The 22808-nt window shown below is 53.6% G+C and overlaps 1 protein-coding gene across 4 annotated transcripts in view; it reads right to left on the bottom strand.

The window, feature by feature from the left end:
• Positions 1 to 22808, bottom strand: part of TOX2 (TOX high mobility group box family member 2) — a 108561-nt gene that overhangs the window by 43731 nt on the left and 42022 nt on the right. For 3 of the 4 annotated variants that reach the window (XM_028524195.2, XM_036009859.1, XM_028524198.2), the window contains exon 2: positions 17670 to 17735. The exons of the other annotated variant lie outside the window; for it this stretch is intronic. In XM_028524195.2, coding sequence (XP_028379996.1) covers positions 17670 to 17735 — 66 coding nt within the window. The remainder of the gene's footprint in view (positions 1 to 17669; positions 17736 to 22808) is intronic. 4 annotated transcript variants of the gene reach the window in all.

Here is a 22808-nt window from a genome sequence, read left to right as displayed (position 1 = left end):
GCGCCCTGACTGGGAATTGAACCAGCGACCTTTTGGTTCACAGGGCAACAACACTCAATCCACTGAACCACATCAGCCAGGGCTTGATTTTTTTTTTATTGTTATTCCATTACAGCTGTCCCAATTTTCCCCCACTGCAGTTTTTAATAGTGTTCCCAAATCATGCTGGTTTGGGCAATGAGTGCTATGGGCCCCCTACCATCCTACCATTTGAACATGTAAAACCCATGCCCTGTGAGAACGTCCCAGTGGAAGAACCCTCCTTCAATTCAGCGTTCCCTGACTCTGTTTCAAAACAAGGACAACGGCCCCTCATCCAAACCTGAAACCTGGCTCCCTGGAGCAGGGCACTCAGCGCCGCGACTTACCATGGGCACCGTGATTTTACCAATTCAGTGGGGAACGAAATGCAATTTTGTCGGGCTTGTCTGTATCCATAATGACCAAGTCAAATTAATCATCTTGGATAATACCCCCGTGTCACCCGTCCCAGAGATGTTTAATAGAATCTTCCTGATTCACGTCTCACCGCGCATTAGCGCCGGAGTCTTGCTGCACTCTGAAAATCAGTACAATTATGCCTGCTTGTAGGGCTATCATTTTCCTGGACTGAAAAGTGCTTCTTTACAAAAAAAAAAAAAAAAAAAGAAAGAAAGAAAGTCCATAACCTACATAAATGAAACAGGAGTGAAAAAGCCATACTGTTAAAAATTACATATGGATGCTGGAGGAGGTGGGGGTGGGGAAGGTAATACCTTGTGAAGCCCTTATTTACGGGCAGAAGCGCCCAGCTGCGGCAAGAGGGATGGAGGAGGGTGCGTTCCACCATCCCCGTGCTGAGAGGACCCTCCCGGGCTTGGATCAGAGCAGAAAGAGGCACCCTAATGGGGCGAGGCCGGACAGTTCCATTTGACATGAGTTTTGTTTACTAAAACCGTATCTGGGACAAACATGATAATCCCCGTGTGTTCTCGCTCAGAAAATAATCGGAGTCACTTTAAGGTTCAGGCAGATTTCTGGCTGATAAACGTGGAGGGGGGAGGCCTAGAAAAACGAGCAATCAGTGGTGGGTTTCCTTCTTCAGGAGGAAGCAATCCTCACAGAACTGACAGAACAAGGTCGGGGTAGCTTGGAGCCACAGCATTCGAGGGAGGGGGTGGCCTGAGTGCCAGGCAGGGCCCTGTTTTACAGACAACGAAGCTCACTCTTCCAACTGCCTCTCCGACCCTTTCCCTTGGATGTCCTAGAGGACAGGTCAGCGAACTTTTTCTGCAAAGGTCCAAATAATAAATCTTTTTGGCTTTGTGGGCTATACAGTGTCTGTCACAACTATTCAACTCTGCCTTGTAGCATGAAAGTAGCCATAGACAGTATGTAAACTAGCAAGTGTCGCTGTGTTCCAATAAAGCTTTATTTACAAACAACAAGTAGAGGGCCAGATTTGGCCTATGGGCCATAGTTTGCTGATCCCTGCCCTAAGGATAGTTTTCCTTCCCCATAGAACTTTCATCATCTAATATGTCATATATTTACTTTTAAAAGTACATTTACTGCCTGTTCCCTTCACTAGAATATATTCACTGTTCGGTCACTGATTAACCCAAGGGCCAAAGACAGTGTCTTGTACAGAATGGGCCCTCAATAAACATTTGCTAAATGAAACAACACTCGAATGAATAAGAATACAGGTTTTGTCCCCAGCCTCTAGAGCACTGCCCAGCACACAGTGGGTGCTCAGTAAGGATTTTTGAATGAATGAACGCACAGGTGAATTTACTGATGGCTGCCGTGGCCCAGGGCCAGGGGGCTTTGCGCGCCACCTTCCCCGGAAGCTCTAAGAAGTCAGTGAAAGTATGGAGTGGGTTTCCCCTCCGAGAGGCTGCTCAGTGTGGAAAAATTCTAACTTGACCCCCGAGGGTCTCCCTGTTCCCTGTCCTCCTCATGGAAACCATCTCCCACGAGAGCTGGCATCTCAGCTCTGCCCTGGCAGGCTGTATGATGTTGGGAAAGTCACTGTCGCTCTCTGGGCCTCAGTTATGCCACCTGGGAAAAGAGGGAGTTGGGCCAAGGGATTTTTAATTCATCACCAGTGGCCCGTGCCACTGTTTTTCAGGTAAACAGCCAGACACGAGGCAGCAGTGATTTTAAAAGCATTTTAAAGTGATGAGTAGGCTCTCCAGTTGTTTCCATGTTAAAATAGCTTCTGGGACAAAAATTATGCCTATTTGCAGCTTTTTTTTCCTCTCTCTTTTGCATTTCCACCTTTTGAAAATGATAAAAGTAGCATCGCCTAAAAATATGCCAAGCCAGCTGCCTGGGGACGAAGGCACTCAAGTTCTCGGAGACCAGCTTTTGTGAGGGCGTGGAGGTCCTGGGATCCCGGGCTGGGCAGGGAAACCCCCGGGTGGCGCTGCTCCAGGCTCATCGCCCAGCTCGGCCCGGACCCTTCCAAGGCTCGCTGCCTTCAGAGAGGGGCTCTGGTGTCTGTCTGGCAACCCAGGCCTCCCAGGCCAGATCCCGTGACAGCGACCTGGCACAAGGACAGGGAGCCCACTGAAGCCCCCAGACACTGCCTGCTCTGGTATCTCCATGCCCCTGGGTGACACCCACTCGTCCTCAGGACTGCCGCCCCACCACACTGCCTTCCCAGCTGGCAGCACCAGGGGTTGGGCCCAGGACTCTGAGCCTGCTCTGAGCAGAAGGGAGCAGGGCCTCCTCCTCCTACAGCCCGGACCCCACAACCCAATCAACACGGCCCTGGAAGTTCCATCAGGACATGGCACCCCAATGCCAAGCGTCCGTAAGGTTTACCGATCCCCTCCGAGAGCTGGGCTTGTGCTGCCCTGCTCCTGTGCAGCTTTGTTCCAACAATGATAACAACATTGAGGATTTAAATAGCACTTTCCATGTGCTAGGGACACCCCTGCCTTGTGTATGTTTCAACACGGATTCATCAGTCTTTACAGCCACTCTACGAGGCAGGTGCTATTGTGAAATCCGTTTCATGGAGGAAGACACGGAGGCACTAAGATGGGAAACTTGCTGAGAGTCGCACAGCGAGGAAGGGACAGAGCCGGGATTCCCACTCCAAGTCTAGCTCCGGGGACCTGCCTCCTGGCAGCGGCCCCCACAGGTGCTTGGAAGCAAATCCTCCGTCTGTCAGGCTGCAGATAAGACCACGGCCCCAACGAATACACTGACTGCAGCCTCGCGAGAGAGCTTGAGCCAGAAGCTCCCAGTGAAGCCACGCCTGGATTTCGGACCCACAGGGTCTACAGGATAATTAATACTTGTAGTTTTAAAATTAAGAATCTGCTCATGAACTGGCACCGCTGGTGTGATGACGATGTGACTCTGCCTGTCTAGGACCGGGAGGCACTGGGCCTCTGGTGTGCATCGCCGAGTTTCTGTACTCTTCTGTCCTCCCTCGCAGTGCCGGGCGGCCTCCTCTCCTGTTCTCTGGCTGCGCCCTGCAGTGGTCCTCTGGCTGGCATCTGCCTGCACCCCGCCCACCTTCTCAACCCCTTGGCATGGAGGCCGGCTCCTCTCAGTGCTTAGGGGAGGCCGTATCCCCTGGGCCATGCTGCCATCTGCAATGGGCACACAGATCACCTGGGGTCCGTGTTACACTGCGTGTTCTGACTTAGGAGGCGGGGCGGGGGCCCAGAGGCTGCGTGTCCAACCCGCTCCAGGCGATGCTGCTGGTCCAGGGGTCACGCTGTGGCCAGCCAGTCCTCCGGCCTTAAAAGCAGACTTTGACCCAGACAGACCAGGGTTCAGATTCCAGTTCTGTCCCATCCCAGCTAGGTATCCTTGACCTCTGAGAGGCGAAAAGACTTACCCAACGTCACATAATAAAGTAGTCACCCGGAGCCGCAAACAGAACCCTGTGTTCTGACTTTCAGTCCAGAGTCTTGAAATTGCAGCCAAATCCACCCTCCTGAGTTCTGGGCCTGGACCCACCTGTTGGGGTGTGTGCACGCGTATATCCCTGGATGTGACTGTACTCGTGAACGGAGGTGTCTGCAGAGAGTGCAGACTCGCCTGTACAAATGCGTGTGTGAATGTGTCTCAGTGTCGGCGTGTGTGCAAGTGGATTTGTGCGAGCAGTTCATTCATTCATTCGCTCCCTCCCTCCCTCACCAGGTGTGAACTCAGCTCCTACTACGGGCCAGGTCTCGCTCCCGTGAAACCAACAGTCTAGGGGGAGAAGCTTTTAGAAACATAAACACAAAAGTCTCACGTGTGTGTGTGTGTGTATGTGTGTAGCTCACAACAGCCCTGACACGCCGGCGCTATCATCATCTCCATTTCCCTGGGGGAACTGAGGTTGCCCAGCCACAGAACGACGCTCACACGGGAGAAGATGCACACTAGCACGCACGCCTGTGTAAGCATGACATACGCATGTGCTCATACTTGTGCATGAATGTGCTGTGTACAAGTGTGTGCGTGTACAAGTGTGTGCACGTATGTGCCTGGGGGCACTTTCCCATGTACATCTTCAAATATTCCACAATCAAGACATCCTGGCACCGCAGAACCACATTCCCAATGCACACACACTTTTTTATGTTAGATGTTCGTGGTTTCAAACCTCCCCCAAAACTCGGTGCACAGAGAATGGGGGTCGGAGCCTGCAGAGCGGAGCGAGCCCAGGGAAGCCCGCACCACCTGCTCCCCTGGGGCGAGCCAGGCTGCAGCCACCTCACAGCTCCTCGTCCCTGCAGAGGCCGAAAGAACTCTCCCCTCCTCCCGGGACGTTAAATAAACGCTCAGACTGTCCCGGTGGGAACGCACTACCCATGCGAGCTGACCGACACAGCACACAAATGACCGGATCTGGCTAGGTCCCCTTTCCCGTCCTGCTGCATCTCTGAAGATGGAGATGCCTGTGCAGCTACCTCGATGACATTTTTTCTCTTTACTGACGCACAGGAGGCCAACAGAAAGTGTGCACGTCATACGTGTGCAGCCCAGTGACGGATCTTCCACAAGCAAACAGACGTGTGTAGACAGCGCCCAAACGAAGAGAGAAAACCTTCCCGTGTCTCCGAGGCCCCCGAAGGCCCCTCACTCCCCACCCCCCTGGGGAACCGCAGTGCGGATTTCTCTCAGCAGAGAGCAGGCTGGCCTCTTCCTGCGCTTCCCGTGAACAGAGCCCCACGGAGCGTCCTCTGCTGGGGCCTGGCTCCTTCCATTTGGCCTGGTGTTTGCATGGGGTTATACTTCATCCAGGCTCACTGCTGCATAGTATTCCACGGCGCCAGAATAGTTCGCACTCACGGATCCAGCGTACCATCGAGGGGCACCTGGATTGTTTTCAGTTTTGGGCTCTTATGAAAAGAGCTGCTATAAACGTTATACGTGTCCTTTGGTGAACGGATGACTTGAGTGAACCCCTGGGGGCTGAATTACTGGTTCCCAGAGCCTTAGACGCTGCAACGTGGTTTCCAAAGTGGCCGTACCAATTTACACACAATGTACGAGGGCGCCAGTTCCTCCACTTCTCTCTTTCCCATTTCCTACATTGTGGGGGAGTATTTCACACATCAGCATGCCTCCCCCCCCCGCCTCCTGCCCTTCCTCTCCCATTGCTACCTCTGGCCATGGCCGATGGGGGCCGGCAGCAGGAGCAAACTGACAACTGCTCCCTGAGTGCTCATCACACAGACACTCCCCCGGTCACAGCCCACGTGCCCTGAGGGCCGCCCGGGCACAGTGAGTAACTGCACGTAGCACAGCCCCACCTCAAAGGCCTGCGCTGTCACAGAGAACTTGTCCCAAGGTGTTCTTGAGGGACTTGGATGAGGATGAGCGCAGCTCACTGTGCAACACATGGTCCTCCTTCCCCATCTCCCTCTACAAACCACCAGTCATTGCCATGGCCCCCCTGCCTGCCCTTCCCCAGCTGGCACGCCCTCGCTTCAAGGCCATGCACCCCAGCTCCCCCAGGCTCCGGGCGAGCCAGGCACCCAGCTCGGTGCTCCCGGGTGGTCGTTCAGACTCTGCCACCAGGCAAACAGGTGCACCTCAGAGCCCCCCAGCACTGGCCTGACTTGAGCTCGGGCTCGGATTTCTGTTTATCTGAAACACCAGCCCCGTCATATTCATTCCACCCCAGTCCTACGTAGAAAACGGTCGCAGGGAACAGGAGCGATCTGGCATTTTCCTAGCTCCTCTGCGATTTGGCTTCTCTTCTCTAAACTGCAAATTTGAACAACAGCAACAAAAACTCTATCAGGCTCTTATCGTAAGCAGCAGTGGTTACCTTATACCCAGGTAACTAGTCCTCTTAACTAACCTACACCCACTTAACTAGTCTAACTACACTACTTAATTGAACTACACCCACTTCTGGTTTTCTTAGCCAACCTGCAAGAGAGGTACTAACAGCCCCATTTTACAGAGGTGGAAAGTGAGGCCAAGAGAGGTTAAGTAATGTGGTCAAAGTCACACAGTGAGAACAAGGCAAAAGCCAGAGTCCCCTGGGGCACAGGCCTGCCACCCTGAGCCCATGCACGGCACTCTCTCCTGGGAGCTGGCTAGATGAAGGCTGCCAGGTCTGGGGGGGGGGGGGGGGGGCGGCAACCGCCTCACCCTGGACCTTTGTTCCCCGTCAGAGCCCTGGGCTTTGAGTAGATAAGAGACAGGAAATTGGCTGTCTGGACCCCATGGAGGCCTTTTCATATTAATGAGACGTGAATCAAGGAGGCTTCTTGGCAAACCCAGCTGTTGCCCCGAGCTCTGGGCTAGAAGGTGGGCAAAAGGGCACAGGGGGCTGGGGCGGGGGGTCACGCATCTCCAAGAGGCTGAAAATGATCAGGAGGCATCTTTCACTAATTTTGTTATTTGGATGGAGGGTGTGTTTCTTGGCACATTTTAAAAGCAAGATCATTCCAATATCATCGTTTCCATTTTAACCTTAAATATAATTTGATTTTCATTTAATAAAATAGCCCGGTGGCCTCCCCTCTGCAGAGGTTTCTGACCCCTGCGCCCACCACGTCCTGGATGGGTGACGTTGGCGAGTTGCTTTGCCGCCCTGAAACCACTTTTTCATCTATGACATGGACACTTTCATAGCCCTGCATGCTGACGGCCACTTGCCTTGTGCCAAGCACTTTTATAACTTTGGGTACAAATGTATCTTCCTGACTTCTCCCCACATCACTCTGAGGAGGTTTTAAAGACAAAACTGAAACTTGGGAAAGCTGGCCTAAGGTCACCCAGCTGTGAAATGTCAAGGTCAGAACTTGAGCCCAGGTCTGCAGTCTTCTGTGTCATTAGGTATCTGAGCAACAGCGCCTCTTTGAAACCCCGTTCAGCACCTCAGGCGCCCCGGCCAAATTGTGACCGCTCGTTACAGGGCGGGGAGGTCAGTCTCTGCTCTGCTGGACACCACTGTCCCTCCTAGGGACTCAGGCCGGTGGAAGAGGCCAATCCCCTGGCCACGAGACATAACCTAGAAGGTCCTTCAGAGATACCCATTTAGGCCCCATTCACAGTGGCAAAAATCAGGACTCAGAGAGGGCTAATGACTCACCCAAGGACACACAGTGGGAGATGCGGAAGAGGGCCAGGCCCAGGTCCCTAATCCTCCAGAAGCCGGGCACCCAGCACTGTTCCGGAAAGTTCCCCCATCTGGGCTCCCTCCTATTCTCGATCGTGCATGCAGTGATACAGAAATGTGTTAAATCAGGGACTCGCCCATCCTTCCCAGCAGGGCCCCGGGCCATACAGAAAATGCTAAATCCAAGGTGGCTGGGAATGGGAGAGGGGTGCTGTTGTAAAGAAAACCCCCGAAACCCCATTTCCACCCCACTGCCCCTCCCTCCCCCAGCCCATAAACTTCCTGCGCCATCTTCATTGTTTCCCTCCCGGTTAGAGAGAGGGAATGTTTCCAGGGATTCAATTTCTCTCATAATAGTGGGAAGGAAACAAAACTATATGCTGTAAACATTCGCGGCATTGCATGAAAAACATATTACGGGGGAGATTCGATAAATGCAGACAAAGACCACCGTCCCCCAAATCTGCGCCCCCCCCCCCCCCATGCCTCCATGCCTGGGTCCTCAGATATGTAAACGTCTCACAGCCCGTAACCCAGAGCTTTAGAGTAAACATAGTTTTAGCCACTGGGATGCAGAATTGGGATTGGTGAGGTGTGAGGACCAACCCCTTCTCAGCGGTTTCTCTCAATGAAAACGACAGAGGCCATTCCATTCTTCTGAACAGGTGCGCCAGGGCCGCTGCAGGGAAGCTCATTAGTTCAGTCTGACACACGCTCCGTTCTTTCCGTGTACCTAGGACGGGTTTCCCCCTCCTCCTCGCGCCTTACTCTCCAGCTGCGCCGCGATATTAAATTTCATCAGATTTGAACAAAATCTATGGGCTTGAAACCAGTTCCTCTAAGGCCCCTCATAGTTATTCAGAATTCGCGAATCATGTTCCGATAACACAGCCGTAATTATTTTTAAAGTGTTATGTTTGTGGCTTTAATAGGAAATGCTTGCAAAAGGCCTTTTCTCTTTGATTGTTTGGAATCTTAGCAGCAACCGCCGCTGTCCCCTCCTCCGCACCACAGCGGGCAAAACACAGTTTCATTTCAATATGAATCGCGAGCTCTTCGCCCAGGTTTTAATTAAAGCAATAAAAGCCATGTCGTCTCTGCCCTCTCTGAAGTACACAGACGCAGAGGCCAGGGCTACGAAGCCTCGAATCTTACAGATCTCGACAACGGTAGGAGAGCCCCCTGCCTTCCAGTGCATTTAATGGGACGTGTTTTTCGTTTGTTTGTTTGTTTGCTTCAAAAAGACTCAGTCACTAACCTGCCTTTCTGTGTTGCAGTGTCCTCATCTGTGAAATGGGGTAGCAACAGTATTTACCTGGCCGAGTTCACCTGAGGATGAAATGAGACCAGCTATGGAAACCATTTAGCCCTAGTGCCGGAGCCCAAGGGATTGCACAGTGAATGTTCTTATCCATCCACAGTTTAGGGCTGGAAAAAGCCAACGGGCCATCTGTCCTCATTATTTACATAAAGACACTGTGGCTCAGGGAGATACCAACACAGGAGGAGGGTCTAGAGCAGAGCTGAACCTGGAACTCAGCATTCCTGGCTCTTTCCCCATTCTGGGCAGCCTGCACTGCCCCCTGCTGGAAGGAGGCTGCACCCTCAAGGCCATAAGGACAGTGCCCAGGAACGGCAGGTCAGACCCTGACCAGCTCCTGGTCTTCTGGCCTCCTGGTGATACCATTGACCCACTCTAGTCTTATGTTTGATCCAAGTGGTAAGAAAATCGGACCAGGCATCCCTGGGAACCTACAAAGGAAGGCTGCCATACAAACATAGTTGTGTTCAGAACCAGGAGCAAGAATCCGCTTAATTCAAAATCCTTGTGTGCCTGCTGTGTGCCAGGGGTGGTACGAGGCGCTGGGTGGCCACACTGTGTAGCACGGGACTCTTGGCCTTTACGATGCAGTAACTCCACCCCAGTCCATGCTCTGCTGGCCCGTCTAGGAAAGGCCCCACCAGGCACTGCTCACACCTGACAGTGCTCTTAGTTGGAGGTGTCTCTGCTCCATAGGCCCTAGGGGTCCCCAGGGAGCATCTCAGGGGAAAGCCCCCTGAACCTGCCCTATTGTACAGGGTCCCTCCCCTAGCAAGCAATCACTGGGCCCACTGGGACTCCCACTCTAAGAAATACAATGTCCCCTATTTCTCCGGACACTTCTCAGAACACACCTTCCCCTCCATCTCCTGCCTCAGTGGGAGCCTGTCTTCTCCACGTGTTCTGGGACGAGCTGCCCAGTCTCCCACCGCCCACGCATTTCAGGCTGGAAGGCAGGACTGGCATGCTCCTCCCTCTCCACTGCCCCAACCAGATGGCGTTCTCCTTTCCTACCACCCCACCCCCACCCCACTCTGCTCCATCAGCATCCAGCCATTCGGGGTGCCCACGCGTCTCCTGCGTAACCCCTTTCCTCATCGTGCCCCCAGCCTTCGGTTCTAGGCTTCAACTTCTCCTCCACCCACCCCAGCATCATCCTGGGTCCCTCCGGCAGCCACCACGCTGATGCTGCACTCTTGGTTCCTCACTTCCCAGGGGCTCCTGCTCCCCACTCCCTGGACAGACCAGAGCCCCACCGATGCCCAGCCACAGCTGCTCACCTTTGAATCGCCACCCCACTCCCAACCCTGTGACTAACGGGTCCTCACCATCCAGCTCCTCCCTCCGAGACCCTCTGACCCCCGCACCTGCCTCTTTCTCTTTTTTCCCAACCTAGATCCCCTGATCCTTCACTTCAGTCTCTCTTTAGGGAAAATAAACAAAAAAACGTGAGAAAGCTTGAGTGCCCTTTTGGTACCCACGCCTGGCAAATCCCCGCCCTGGATGCAACCAGCTGCCTGTGCCCACAGCACCTGCATCCACAGCCCAGTCTCTCAGGCACCACAACCAATACCCCAGACCTCCTCCCCTCCTCCACCCCTGAGACCTGCAGGCCCCCACTCTCAGCAGGTGACCCGCCCACCAAGCTCTCTGAGAAGACACGTGCTTTCAGGAGCAGGTGCCCTCCGCCCTCCGCTCCCAGCCGTCCCATCTGCAAAAGCTAGCACACTCCTTTACCCCTCTGTCCAGGTCCGGGCAGGACCCACTCCCTCCCACCTTCTCCCAAAACTTAGACCATCCATTCACCCTCCCCCTCTTGAACCCGGAGCATCACCCTCTCTTTCTGGACTGCTTCTGTCCATGATCAAATGTCCTAAAGACTCTCTTGTCTTTAAAAAAAATCTCGTCTAAGGAGTCCTCGTGTCCCTGAGCGAAGGCCCTCGCTCATGTCCCGCACGGCCAGACTTCTCACAGGTGGTCTGTGCCTACTGTTCGCAGCCTCGCCGCACACTCCTCGACGCCCCCGCCCCGGGGCTCGAGCAACATCCCCTCCACGCCACAACCGCTTCTGCTGCAGCCCAGCGTGGGCCCCTGTTCCCCAGACTGCTGGACGCATTTCAACTCTTATCCCAACCCATCCCTCAGAAACATTTGGCCCTCTCCTCCTTGTTTGCATGCTGTTGAACTTCTTGAAATTGCAATAAATCCCCATGGTTTAAAACGCCCGAAATACAAAAAGGCACAGTGAAAAAGTCTCTTTTCTACCCGTCCCCCCGCCCAGTCTCTATAACATGCACACAGACATGTACACACACACACACACACACACACACAGAATGTACAAATCCAGTGTTACCAATGTCCATATATCCTCCCAGAGTTGCTTTAATCAAACACAAGCACACACAAACATACATCCTTATGGCCTTTTTGCACAAATGGTAACAATACTGTGCGGCCCGTCCTCCACCCTGCTTCTCTCCAGTAAATACCGTATCTAAGGAACTTCCACATGGCTTCAGTTTCTTCACTGCGTCTTCCAGCCACGCCGCATTCCACTTTATAGATGTACGTAATTGCTTTAATCAGTCCCATATTATTGCACATTAGGCTGTTTCCAGTCCTTTGCCATCATTAATACCAAAATGATAATCTTGAATATGCCATTTCTCATGTGTGCAAATATGTCAGTAGGATATATTTCAAGAAGGGAAATTGCAGGGTTAGAAGTTAATGTTTGTAATGTTGATAGATGTTTCCAATGTGCCCTCCACAGGGGTCACAGCGATTTCCTTTCCCTCCGTGACGTCTCAGGTGCCTGACCTCCACAGGTGTTCCAACAGAGTGAGTGTGTTACCACACCTTCGGGTTTTTGCCGATCTAATAGGTAAAGATGGTCATTCTACTTTGCTTCTCGTATGAACTATTTTTAGCATCTTTGTGCAAATATTTAAGATCTATTTGTATTTCTTTTTCTGTAAACTCTTGGCTCATATCTGCTGCCTCTTTTACTGCCAAGTTTTTGAATTGATTTCTAGGGACTCTTTATATATTAAGGAAATTAGTCCTTTGACTATATTGTGAGTTGAAGATATTCTTGCCCAGTTTGTCATCTGCCTTTTGACTTCACTTCTGCTGATTTGGCCAAGCAAAAGTGGTTTTTCATTTTAATTCATGGTCAGATTTTTAAGTCTTTTCTTCCAAAGACTGTGAGGCATAAAAATGTCTCTCCCACTCCAAAGCTGTTCCGTATATACCTCAAAGGCTTGTCGCTGGTGTCTTTATGGTTTCTTTGAGTACATAGAAATCTCAGCAGCTACAGTCTATTGTATGACAGGGAAGGGCCTGTGGCTCCAGCATCATCTCCCCCAGGTCCCCTCCCTTCTCCTGGGAACACTCTGACCTCGACTCCCGAGACCCCACGTGCTCCCACTTCCCTGGCCACTGCTTCTCCCCCGAGTCACGGTCTTCTCTTCCTCCTCTGCTTCCTTTGTAAATGTGGGAGCTCAGAGTGTAAGAGTCGTGCGTCCTCTGCTCTTTGCACTCTTCTCTGCCTTTGGGAGTTTCATGCCCCCTCAAGGTTTTAATTCCAGGGGCTGAGGACTTCCAAGTTCTCTTCCTGCAGGTGCTCCGCACTCTGACCACTGTCTGCCTACCTGGGCGAGCATCTCCATATGACACATCCAAGTCTGACTTCATCAAACTGGCATGTCCCAGGCTGTTCCCAACTCAGAAAATGGTACCACTGTGCTGGAAAATGGGCTCATGCTAGACGCTGGGGAGTCACCCTTCACTCCTCCGTCTCTCTGTCCCTCCAGACCCGCCATCGGCACGACCGACCAACTGGATTTCCGAAACATCTCTCAGATCGATTATCTGCTTCTCTCCATCTCCGCAACCACAATCGAGGACACATCACCCTTTCACTTGGCCCATTACACACCCTCCTCTGTGGTCTCCCTGTATCCGCCCTCGCCATTGAGGGTTTTGAAAACCACAAATTTGATCGTGTCATTCAATACCAATCTCTCTCTCTCTCTTCTCCTGCTCACTAGCAAAGCCCGGTGACTTGCTTTGACTAATTGAATTGCTAGAAATAGTCTCGTTCCATTCTTCTCTGTCTCTTTCTCTCACACATGCATGTGCGCGTGCACACACACGCACACAGTTCTTTCCAAAACTCTTAGGACAAAGTCAGAGACCCCCAGCAGAAGTAGTATTTAACAGCCTTGCAGAATGGAAAACTCCGGCCACAGCCAGGAAGGCGGTACTGAGGAGGTGACATCTGTTTCATCCCCGAAAGAACCAACAGGCCCGTGCTGGGTGAGAATAGTGGGGCATGCTGATCGGAGGAAAGCGTGCACATGGCGGCACACGGCGTAAGGGGTGACCGCAGATTTGTCTCGTGCAACCAAACCGTTATTTACGGTAATAAAGCAATAGAAACGACAAAGTGCAGCCTAGCAAAGAGTCAATGACGTTGTAACAATGGTGTGTGGAGCCGGGTGGGCACTGGAAACACCAGAGGGAACAGTTTGTAACGTGCACAATTGTCTGAGCACTGCGCCACGCACCTGCAACCAGCCCAAATTAATACTGAATGCAAATTGTAATTTAAAAATTTTACGAAGTAAATAAAATCGAGCCTGAGCTGGACCCTGCGATGACAGTGATTCACTGAGAAGTGACACGGGAGAAGGGAAGCGAGGGACGCAGCACAGGGCAGGGGAGGGAGCTGAGTGAGGACAAGTTACAGAGTCGGTCTCCCCTGGAGACAGGGGCCTGGCTTTCCAGACCATTCACAGCCCTCCCCGGCTCATCGTTCCCACTGGGTAGGGGCCAGCTCCCCAGACAAGGGGCAGCAGTGCATAGCTGCCCTGGCAGTGATGGGAAACTGGGGGAGGCACCAACAGAACCCACAACACACACCTCCTATACCCCTCGCAACACCCCAGGGGCAGGAGTGACTCTCCCCTCCTGGACAGGAAGCTGGCGTAACAGACCTAATGGCTCCTGGCAGGGATGTGGAAGAGCTGGGATTTGAACCCAGGTCTGCTGAGCTCCCAGCCCAGTTCCTTTCCTCTTTACCTTCATCCCAGGAAGAGGGAGACTCTTCCCAGGCCCCATAACCAGGAAATATGGACCCCTGTAACACCTGGGCAGGGTCTGCCCCCAACAGGGGAAGAACTGATCTGCACCAGCCTTCCCACCCTCAGAAGGTGCTGATGGGCCAGAAGCCATGACTGAGAACCGTGCTGGGTCTCAGACCACCTACGTAAGTTTAGTACAGAAGAAATGCAAGGTCTAGGGTGGGACTGGGGTGGGACAAGTGATCGTGAGTGTTGTGGAGACTCCCAAAAACCAAGCAATGGAGCATGCATTTGCAAAAGAAACTTCAAGCCCAAAAGAGCTGGTTTGAAAGCTTTTAAAAGGGAACACAGTTGGCTGATATAGCTATCTATCTATCTATCTAGCTCCATCCATCCTGTAGGGGACCTGTCTCAGCTGCAGTTTCTAAACAAAGAACATGAAGTTTCGGGAAGAGCAGGTTTTCAGCATGATGAAAATGGATGTCCTGGAAGCGCGCATCTCCCAGGAACGGCTCCCGGCGTACGCCCAGAGCTTTGTACATAATAGGTGCTCAGTAAACGTTTGCTGAATGGGTACACCTTGTATGTAACTGTATTTATAAACGGCACTTCATGCCACTTAGAGTGTTTATCCTCGGAATCCTCTATTGGCTGCAAGACCTTCATTTTGCCCATATGCTTAGGCCAACCCTTCAGTAACCGGGGCAATGCGTTTCCTGCAGTGGATGAGGCCACACACCGTGACAGGGTGTGTGTATGTGTGCAAATGTGCACATATGAGTTCAAGCAAACACTCCAGGGAACAATACTGGACGGAAACATACAGAATTTTTGCCTTTAAGAGCGAGAGGCCAGTGGAGTCCCACCAAGCCACTGGGAGCTGTAGGTCCCAGAAGAGTCTCTTATTCTTGCACAAAATCGGCACAAACGACAGGCCGCATTTCCCACGTGTGCTAGTTTGTTGAAGGCCCATGGCACCTTGCAGCACCTCCCATTAACGGGTGGAGTCTATTTCCCCATTCCTTGAATCTAGAGTGGCCCCACGACTCACTGTAATTGGGAGATCTTGTCGCTTCTGCTCCCGCTGCTCTGGGACCCCTTCTCCCACTGTGTGAACAACCTCGGGTCAGCCTGCTGGAGGACAAAGGGCCATCTGCAGGAGAAGTGAGTCCCCAATGCTAGTCAGCCTACAGCTGACCTGGCAGCTCTCTGCTGTCACTTAAATGGTCCTAGCCATGACCGGAAAAGCCACCTGGCTGAACCCAACCAATCTGCCAACCCATGGAATTATGAAGGAGGTGAATATTTATTGTTTTAAGAAACTAAGTTTGGGGGTGCTTGTTATGCAGCAAGAGCTAACTGATACACAATAAGAAGTCTAGATTGTAATCACTACATTTGTTCACATCAAGGTTGGCTCACGCCACCAGGTGGACTTAGCCAATCTCGGGGGATCTTGGTGTCTTCTTGAGAAAGTTCTAAGTTCGGAAGAGTCTCTAAGTGATGGCACAAGAGACTTGGAAAGACCCTTGTGAGTCTGACCACCTCATTCCGCTGTCAGGAAAACTCAAGTCAGAGAAGAGAAGGAGCCACATTCACTGGTTACACAAATATTTCTTGGGTGCCTTCTAGGTGCCAGGCTTTGTGCTGAAATGGGAGACACAACAGGGAGAAAGAGAGACCAGATCCTGCACTCACGGAGACCACAGCCTGGAGTGGAAGTCAGATGCTAACCAAGTCATTACACGAGTGAGCAGATGGCCACTAACAGTGACAAATGTCATGAATTAAACAAACATGGTACAATGAGAAAGAATCACAGGGAGGGGACCTAATTTGGATTTCGTGGTCACCAAGAGCTCTCTGAGGAATGACATTCAGCCTCTCCGAGGCTGAAACAAGTTGGTGGCAGCCTTGAGGTGAAAAGAGAACTCTCCACACACATGGCAAGGCAACGTGTGTAGCACTGAGTCCCAGCCACGCAGGTTCAAATCCCAGCTGCACTGCTCCCTGGATGAGTCCATCAATATCCTCGAGCCCCAGTCGCCTCATTATAAAATAGGGTTAACAATAACACCTAGCACTCTTTGCGGCTGTTGTGAAGATCAACTGAGATAACCACTGAGAAAAGGACTTTGCAAACTGTTGGGTGTTGGGGAACAGGTGAGCTTGTTGCCGCTAACAGCGTGCAGTGGGGCAGGGGTGGGGGGAACTTTATTTGCCTTGCATGTCCTCTCCAAAGGACTGTGCTCCCTTCTGCCCCGGCCTAGAGCAGACACAGAGTCCCACGGAGTCCCACTGTCCCTCCTTGGTGGCAGCACAGTGCCAGCATCTCCCCAGCAGGGCTGGAGCCGAGCCCTCCCCCACCCTGAGTGGTTCTGCAAGCCAGAGCTGATTACGGACAGTTGAATAACTCCAGTGGTCTCTTCCAACATGGGCGTCGTTTCCAGGACCTGGAGTCCGGCCCACCAGTGTCTTGCAGACGGGCACAAGCCAGTCAACATGAAGACAGCTGTGCCGCAGCACCATGCTGCTCACACGGCCGCAGGCCAGAGAAGGGCACAACGTGGTGGCCCCCGCACGAGCACCCTGCAGCAGTGGGTGGGCGTGTGGCTTCACACCCGCTGGGACTACAGCGCCTCCCCTCACTGGCAGTACTCCCCAAGGGCCACAGGCCCACATCCTGCTCATCTATGTCCCTCACAGGACCTGCCGTACAGTAAGACACGTAAATGTCTGTGAATGAATAGGCTTCCATTTCCCCAGCTGAAAAGCACTGGGTCTGACCCCAGCCACCCAGCTTGGATCACCAGGACCACCACGGCCACATAGACAGAGTGCAGAGGTTAGCTCCAGGGACAGGCTGGTTCTCCCCTCCCCAAGTTTTTCAGCAGCTTGGAAACTCCTTGGCTCTCCACCCAGCACCCTGAGCTGCTGCCATCCCGCAGGCACCACTGCCTAGGGGAACCATCCTCCAGGTTGGCACAGCCTGCAGTGAGGACCCTGCCCCACATCCCAGCCTGCGGTGAGGACCCCCCCCCCTCCCCCAGCATCACAGTGTTATAATGACGATGTTCCCAGCTGAAAGAACCTTAATTTTTGCAGACCAGGCTCTCAGGGGAAAACCAGACTCCAGATGACCTCTGGGACTCCCAGAGGGCCAGGCTGGGGCTGAGGAGGGGGCAGCTGTACCCTGAGATGACTCGCCTCCTTCACCACTGGGGAGGATGGCCATGCCCACAACCCTGCACAGGAGAGCCCTGCACACCTTTGCAGGGCACGGGGGTGCCTCCACACCAGTGCATGTCCCCATGGGCGCTGCGTGGTGGCAAGGGGCCGGCAGCACCAGGGAGCATGTGACATCTGTCCTCACTGGTGCTGAAAGTCTCCCCCACCCTGCATGGGGAAGGAGCACAACACAGTTGGAGGGCAGCCAGTTTTTAACGATGCCCCTTTAGGTCGACAGTAGCCAGCAGGTGATTCACGGGAAACACTGCAGTCCTAGTTTGATGGTCCCTTTGAAGGGAATTCAGCTGATACTCTTGATCGTTCTGAAGGAGGACAGCGGTGGGCCGCGTGCCCGACTCTGCACCCCTCCCACGCCGACCCCAGAAGCAGCTTGGCTCCAGCCAGCCCGAGGCCAGATCCCCCCCGCACACACGCTCGGAAAGGACGGGGCACCCACCTGGCTGGCTGATAGGAGCTCTGGGTTGCCGTCACTCATCCCCCCGTAGGCACTGTCACCATCAAACTGGAACAGAGAGAGAGAGGAGAAGCTCTGAATAACATGTGCTCAGGAAAGCCCAGGAGAAGAAGCCGGGGGGCCAGGGGACCGAGTGCACCGAGGGGAAAGGAGAAGCACGACGGGGCCCAGGAGGCCCAAGTCCCCATCCTGGCGGCAGGAGCAGCCTTGCTCCCTGAGGGTGAGCGTCCTCCAGCACACTCAGGGTGAAGCAGGGAAAACCCTTCTGCCCTTTATACATTGTCCACAGGTATGGCACCCTGCCTTGTCAGATACTGAGCTCCCCATTGCTGGAAGTATGCAAATATCTCTCCTGCCCAGAAGGACACCAGGCTGTCAGCTAGAGTTGGGATTCCGCATGACGGAGGGAGGCTGAGCTCTCCAGAGCTCCGGGGTCAGGACAGCCTGCCCTGGATGTGCCCTCCAGGTCTTACCATCCTAAGTGGCCTTGCCCCTCACGTGTGCCCCATAGGCCGCCCCTGGCCACAGGCAGTGAGGACTGCAGAAGCCACGCACGGGAACTACAGTCCTGTGTTCTGAGGCGCTGCCGAGTCTGGAGTCAGACAGGCTTCTGTGTAAGAGGGGGTGGGTGTAACAGCCGAAGTGTGGGTGCTGGGGCCACTGGCTGTCCTTCTCCCTGAAGTGTGATCTTGAGCCAGTAACAGGGCTTCTGAGGCTCCTCATCTGTCGGATGAGGATCACGACAGAGGCCCCTCTTCATGAGACGTCGCGCTGACATAAGTGGAGCACATGGCTCAGCTCCAGGTCCGTCCCTTCCCCGAAGACAGGTGACAGGTTCCCTAGAGGCAGGGCTGAGTCACGAATTCACATGCACGTGGCCCCTGAGACGTGCTCTCTAGGAATGACCTTACAGGGAGGGAGGGACACGGGGCAGGGCCGTGGCAGGAGCTCCGCAGGGATGTGGTCTCTGCCGGAGACTTGTCACAGCCTGATCCCACGGGGAGCTCTGGGCGTGAACTGCACCACAGAGTAAGTTCCCGCGGACGCAAGGGGCCGGCCTTTTGCTTGGCTGTGGGCTGCCCTCAGGAGACAGGGGGAGGCGTAACATCTGAGCAGGGCAGCCCCCATCTGACCAGGGACAACTCCCCAGAGAGTCATGCCAGCTGCAAGCCATGTGCAGCCAGCGCTCCCAGCAGGTGGGAGGTGGCTGTGCTGGTGGCCAGTGCAGGGATCTGGGCGGGGCACCCACGGCAGCTGGCCATTTTAAGTTTTTTTTAGACTATATGTACAGGGCTCAAAGTTCCCAAAGTACAGAAAGCAACAGAGTGAAAAATCTCTTCCCACCCGACCTCCCAGCTATCCACAGCCTCTCTCCAGACGCAGTTGCTACACCTACCAGCTTCCTTTATATCCTTTCAGGGATGGTCTGCATACATACGTGGTACAGCCATTTCTTTTACACAAATGACAGCACGTTATACACACTGTTCTGCACCTTATTCTTCTCCTAGCAACACATCTGGGGAAGCCTTTTATATCAGGACGTAATTCTGTCTTCCGGCACCTGGTGTTCCGCAAGATGGACATAACGTGCATCAGGAAGGGGCTGAGCACGTGGTCGCTGAGTTGTTTCCAGTCCCGTGCTATCCCAGCACCACTCCCATGAATGGTTTTCTCCGCCCATCATTGCACAGGGGTGTGAGTTCACTGTCGGATTAGCCCGTAAGACTGCGGGGTCCAGCTGTGCGTGCATTTGTAACTTTGATAGACATCACCAAGCCGCTCTCTGGAAGCTGTGAAAACCCACACTCCCACAGTCAGGCACGAGATTGTCCCTTTCATGGCACAAGTGGTTCGTCCAGATCCACTTCACTCAGCGGGGCCCGGCCCGGATGCCAGCCTCCCACCTCTGGGGGCCCTGGGAGCCGCCGCCACCATTCCCAGGTCCCTGGCCATCCTGCTCTTCCTTGCTTTTTTGCTCTGTAGCCCCCTTTACCTTCTAGCATCTATTCTATTTACCAAGTTCATGGCTTATCATTGGATGCCCCCCCCTCCACTAAAATGGGGGCTCCCAAGCACCTAAAATAGTGCCTGGCACAGACTGATACTCAATAAATGCTCTGGGTGGGTGGGTGGATGGGGCCAGTACTGCACCATTCACATGGTCTTTCCAGGGCTTTCCAGGTCTTCCCACCGGAGGCACTGGAATTAGTGGTCACACCCAAGTGCCCTTCCGGCACAGAGACAGGCAGAATCCTTCACTGACTGCTGCATTAGCAAAAGGCAAGGCTAGGTCATGGCTAGGATCTGGGCACTGACCCCCAAACGCAGGCCTCCGTCCACCACACTGCACACCAGGCCTTGTTCAGAGGCCACCTCCTCCAGGAGGCCTGCCATGCTGTCACCTCCTCTGGCTTACAACATAGATTGTCTCCATGTCTGTCTTCTGCCCCTGTGTGGGAGTAACGTGGAGGCTGGTGCAGTGTCCCAGCCATCTCCAACCCCCCAGTGCCTGACATGGGCTGGCATCAGGAAGGGGACGGTGAGATGGGCGGGGCGGGGAGCTTTCAACGAATCTCCTGGGTACTACTTGACGTGTCTCCATGGCCATGGATTACTTTGATAAAAGTGAAACTTAGGGAAGAAAACCACACGTAATTGATAAGTACGTTCGAAAAGAAAGAGTGGCTGAAACGGTGGGGGACTCGAGTGTAACCCGGTGTTTGAAACATCTGATAGAGCCATAGTAATCAAATGGTATGATGTGGGTTAAAAATATGGGAGCACACGTGTGTCAAGGGAGAAAAGGGAAAGATGTCCCCCAAAGCCCTGTGTCATAGCCCATTCATTCAGTGCTGGCCGGAACGGAGCCAGCAGGAAAGGTGGGGTGCTGTGCGCTTTCTCCCCGCAATGCGCACAGCGGGTGCTCAACAAATGCACACAGCGGGCAGTCACCTGGTGGACGGGTGAATGACGGTACCCAGCACTGAAAACACTCTCTGTAGGTAAAAGAGCGCCTGTAAACCTCACAACAACCTGCAGAAGCAGGTACGGTTTTCCCTGGTGAAAACCAAGGACATCGGTCGGAAGGACCAGCAGCCGCCCAGGGCAGCACAGTTGGGGAGAGACTGGGCTTCCGAGGGGTCCGTTCACCTCCTCGGCTTGGTCTCCTGGCTGAAAGCCCCCTGACAGCGGGCATCAAGGCTTGGCTGCACCGCACACTGCATAACCAATAATTAGCTAGGCCCTGGCACATACTAGGTGTTTGATGCGTGTGTGTTAGTGGTTCGGGGAGGGAGGCCTTTCCCGCAGTGAGCAGTGGGGATGGCACTGGGGACGTAAGGAAAGAGACTCTGCATTTTGATTTGTGTGCGCTGGGGGCAGGGAGGGGGTCGGGCGGTGGGTCCCCACTGGCGTCACCAGAGCCTGCCTCCAGGGGGCTTATTCCTTCAGTCAGTCGTCCATTCAACCCAGGGACAGCTGCCACCTGCAGGAGCAACGCTTGTCTCCTGCTGTCGAGGAGGTCCCTGAGATGCTGGTGGCAGTTCTCAAGGCTGGGCCTGGGCCAGCCTCCACATGGCTATCCCAGGTGCCTGGCCAGGCCCTGGGAGCACGCCGGGCTCGGGTCCTGGCTACTGAGCAGCCACAGACAGAACCCCTGAGGTGCAGGGGCATCTGCTGTCTGCCCACCTCTGTCTAGGGTTCCACCCCATCAGAGCCCTTGGAGCGGGGGAGAAAGGAGGGAGAGAGGGGCACCCTGAGGGCTTCCAGGCTCCCCCTGGGGTAGCCTCCAGGGCACCAAGGCCTGGGGCTTCCCCTCAGCCCTCGTCTGGAAGGGCCCTTTCTGGAGGAGAGAACTTACAGACGAAGGGGAGATGTCACTAAGCCAGCCTGTGCACTCCGCCACAGCAGGGCCGCCTCCTTCTCCGTGAGCACAGACATGAGTGAAATGCCCACATCAACGCCCACTGCACAATGGATGCTGAGAGTGTATGCGAGTGCAAAGACATATGACACACGCAGTGTGCCCCAGGCATGGTGACCACACATGCACCACAAACCAGTGCAGACCCATGTCACACACAACACAGCATTCAACACAGCGCTCAGTCACACAGGCACCACATCCAGGGGTCGCCCAGACCGACGCAAACAAGTGTGTCCACAGCCCAAGCACGAGCAGGCACATATCATAGCCCCTGTACGGGCCTGGCTGCACAATACACACAGCGTGCACACAGGCGGAGAGTGGAGGGGAGGCCAGGTGTGTATCAATACACCATCTGCAGCCGTGTAAATGTAACTCACATCAATGCACACACAAACACCTACAGCGAGAGCCCATGGAGACCTACAACGCAAAAGATGCTCGTGAGCTCACATGGCTCACAGCTCATCAGTCCCCCCTTCAGAAACCTTTCTTCACACCACACAACCTTCCGTGCGCTTTAAAACGTGAAAAGAAAAATGCGGGGGGGGAACAACGGCCTAAGAATTTCCATGAAATGCCAGAACATCCTCTTACCACTGACTGGAATAGATTAATTTTCCCCATTTCATATTCTAATTATAATTCCTTTTCCCATCGCCATCTTCGGTCCTCATTACAGCTGGAAGATTGTTCTGCAGGAGCCAGGCCTTCATCTTCTCTTCCCAGGAGTTTTGTCATGGAAATGAGTTTTGGAATCTGAAAGAACTCACATTTTTGCAAACATCGAACGTGTGGGGATAACCCTTTCGTGGCGGCCACCAGGGATTCAGTTCACAGAGACTTCTAAAGGGGCTGTCATTCCCCATGCTCTGTGGTCCCCTTGGCCAGAGGGGCTCCTCACCCCTATGTCTGCAGCACCCCCCACCCTAGAGCCTTTTTTATCTTTTTAAAAAGATTTTATTTATTTATTTTTAGAGAAAGGGGAAGGGAGGGAGGAAGAGAGAGAGAGAAACATCAGTGTGTGGTTGCCGCTTGCGTGCCCCTTGCTGGGGACCTGACCCGCAACCCAGGCATGTGCCCTGACAGGGAATCGAACCAGCGACCCCTTCAGTTCGCAGGCTGATGCTGAATCCACTGAACAACACCAGCCAGGGCTCCTTTTTTATCTTTAAGGAAACTTAGCAAATAGG

Source organism: Phyllostomus discolor, chromosome 9 (assembly GCF_004126475.2).
Source record: "Phyllostomus discolor isolate MPI-MPIP mPhyDis1 chromosome 9, mPhyDis1.pri.v3, whole genome shotgun sequence".
Taxonomy (NCBI): Eukaryota; Metazoa; Chordata; class Mammalia; order Chiroptera; family Phyllostomidae; genus Phyllostomus; species Phyllostomus discolor.
The sequence above is the reverse complement of the archived record's forward strand: the minus strand, read 5'-3'. Positions and strand labels throughout refer to the sequence as shown.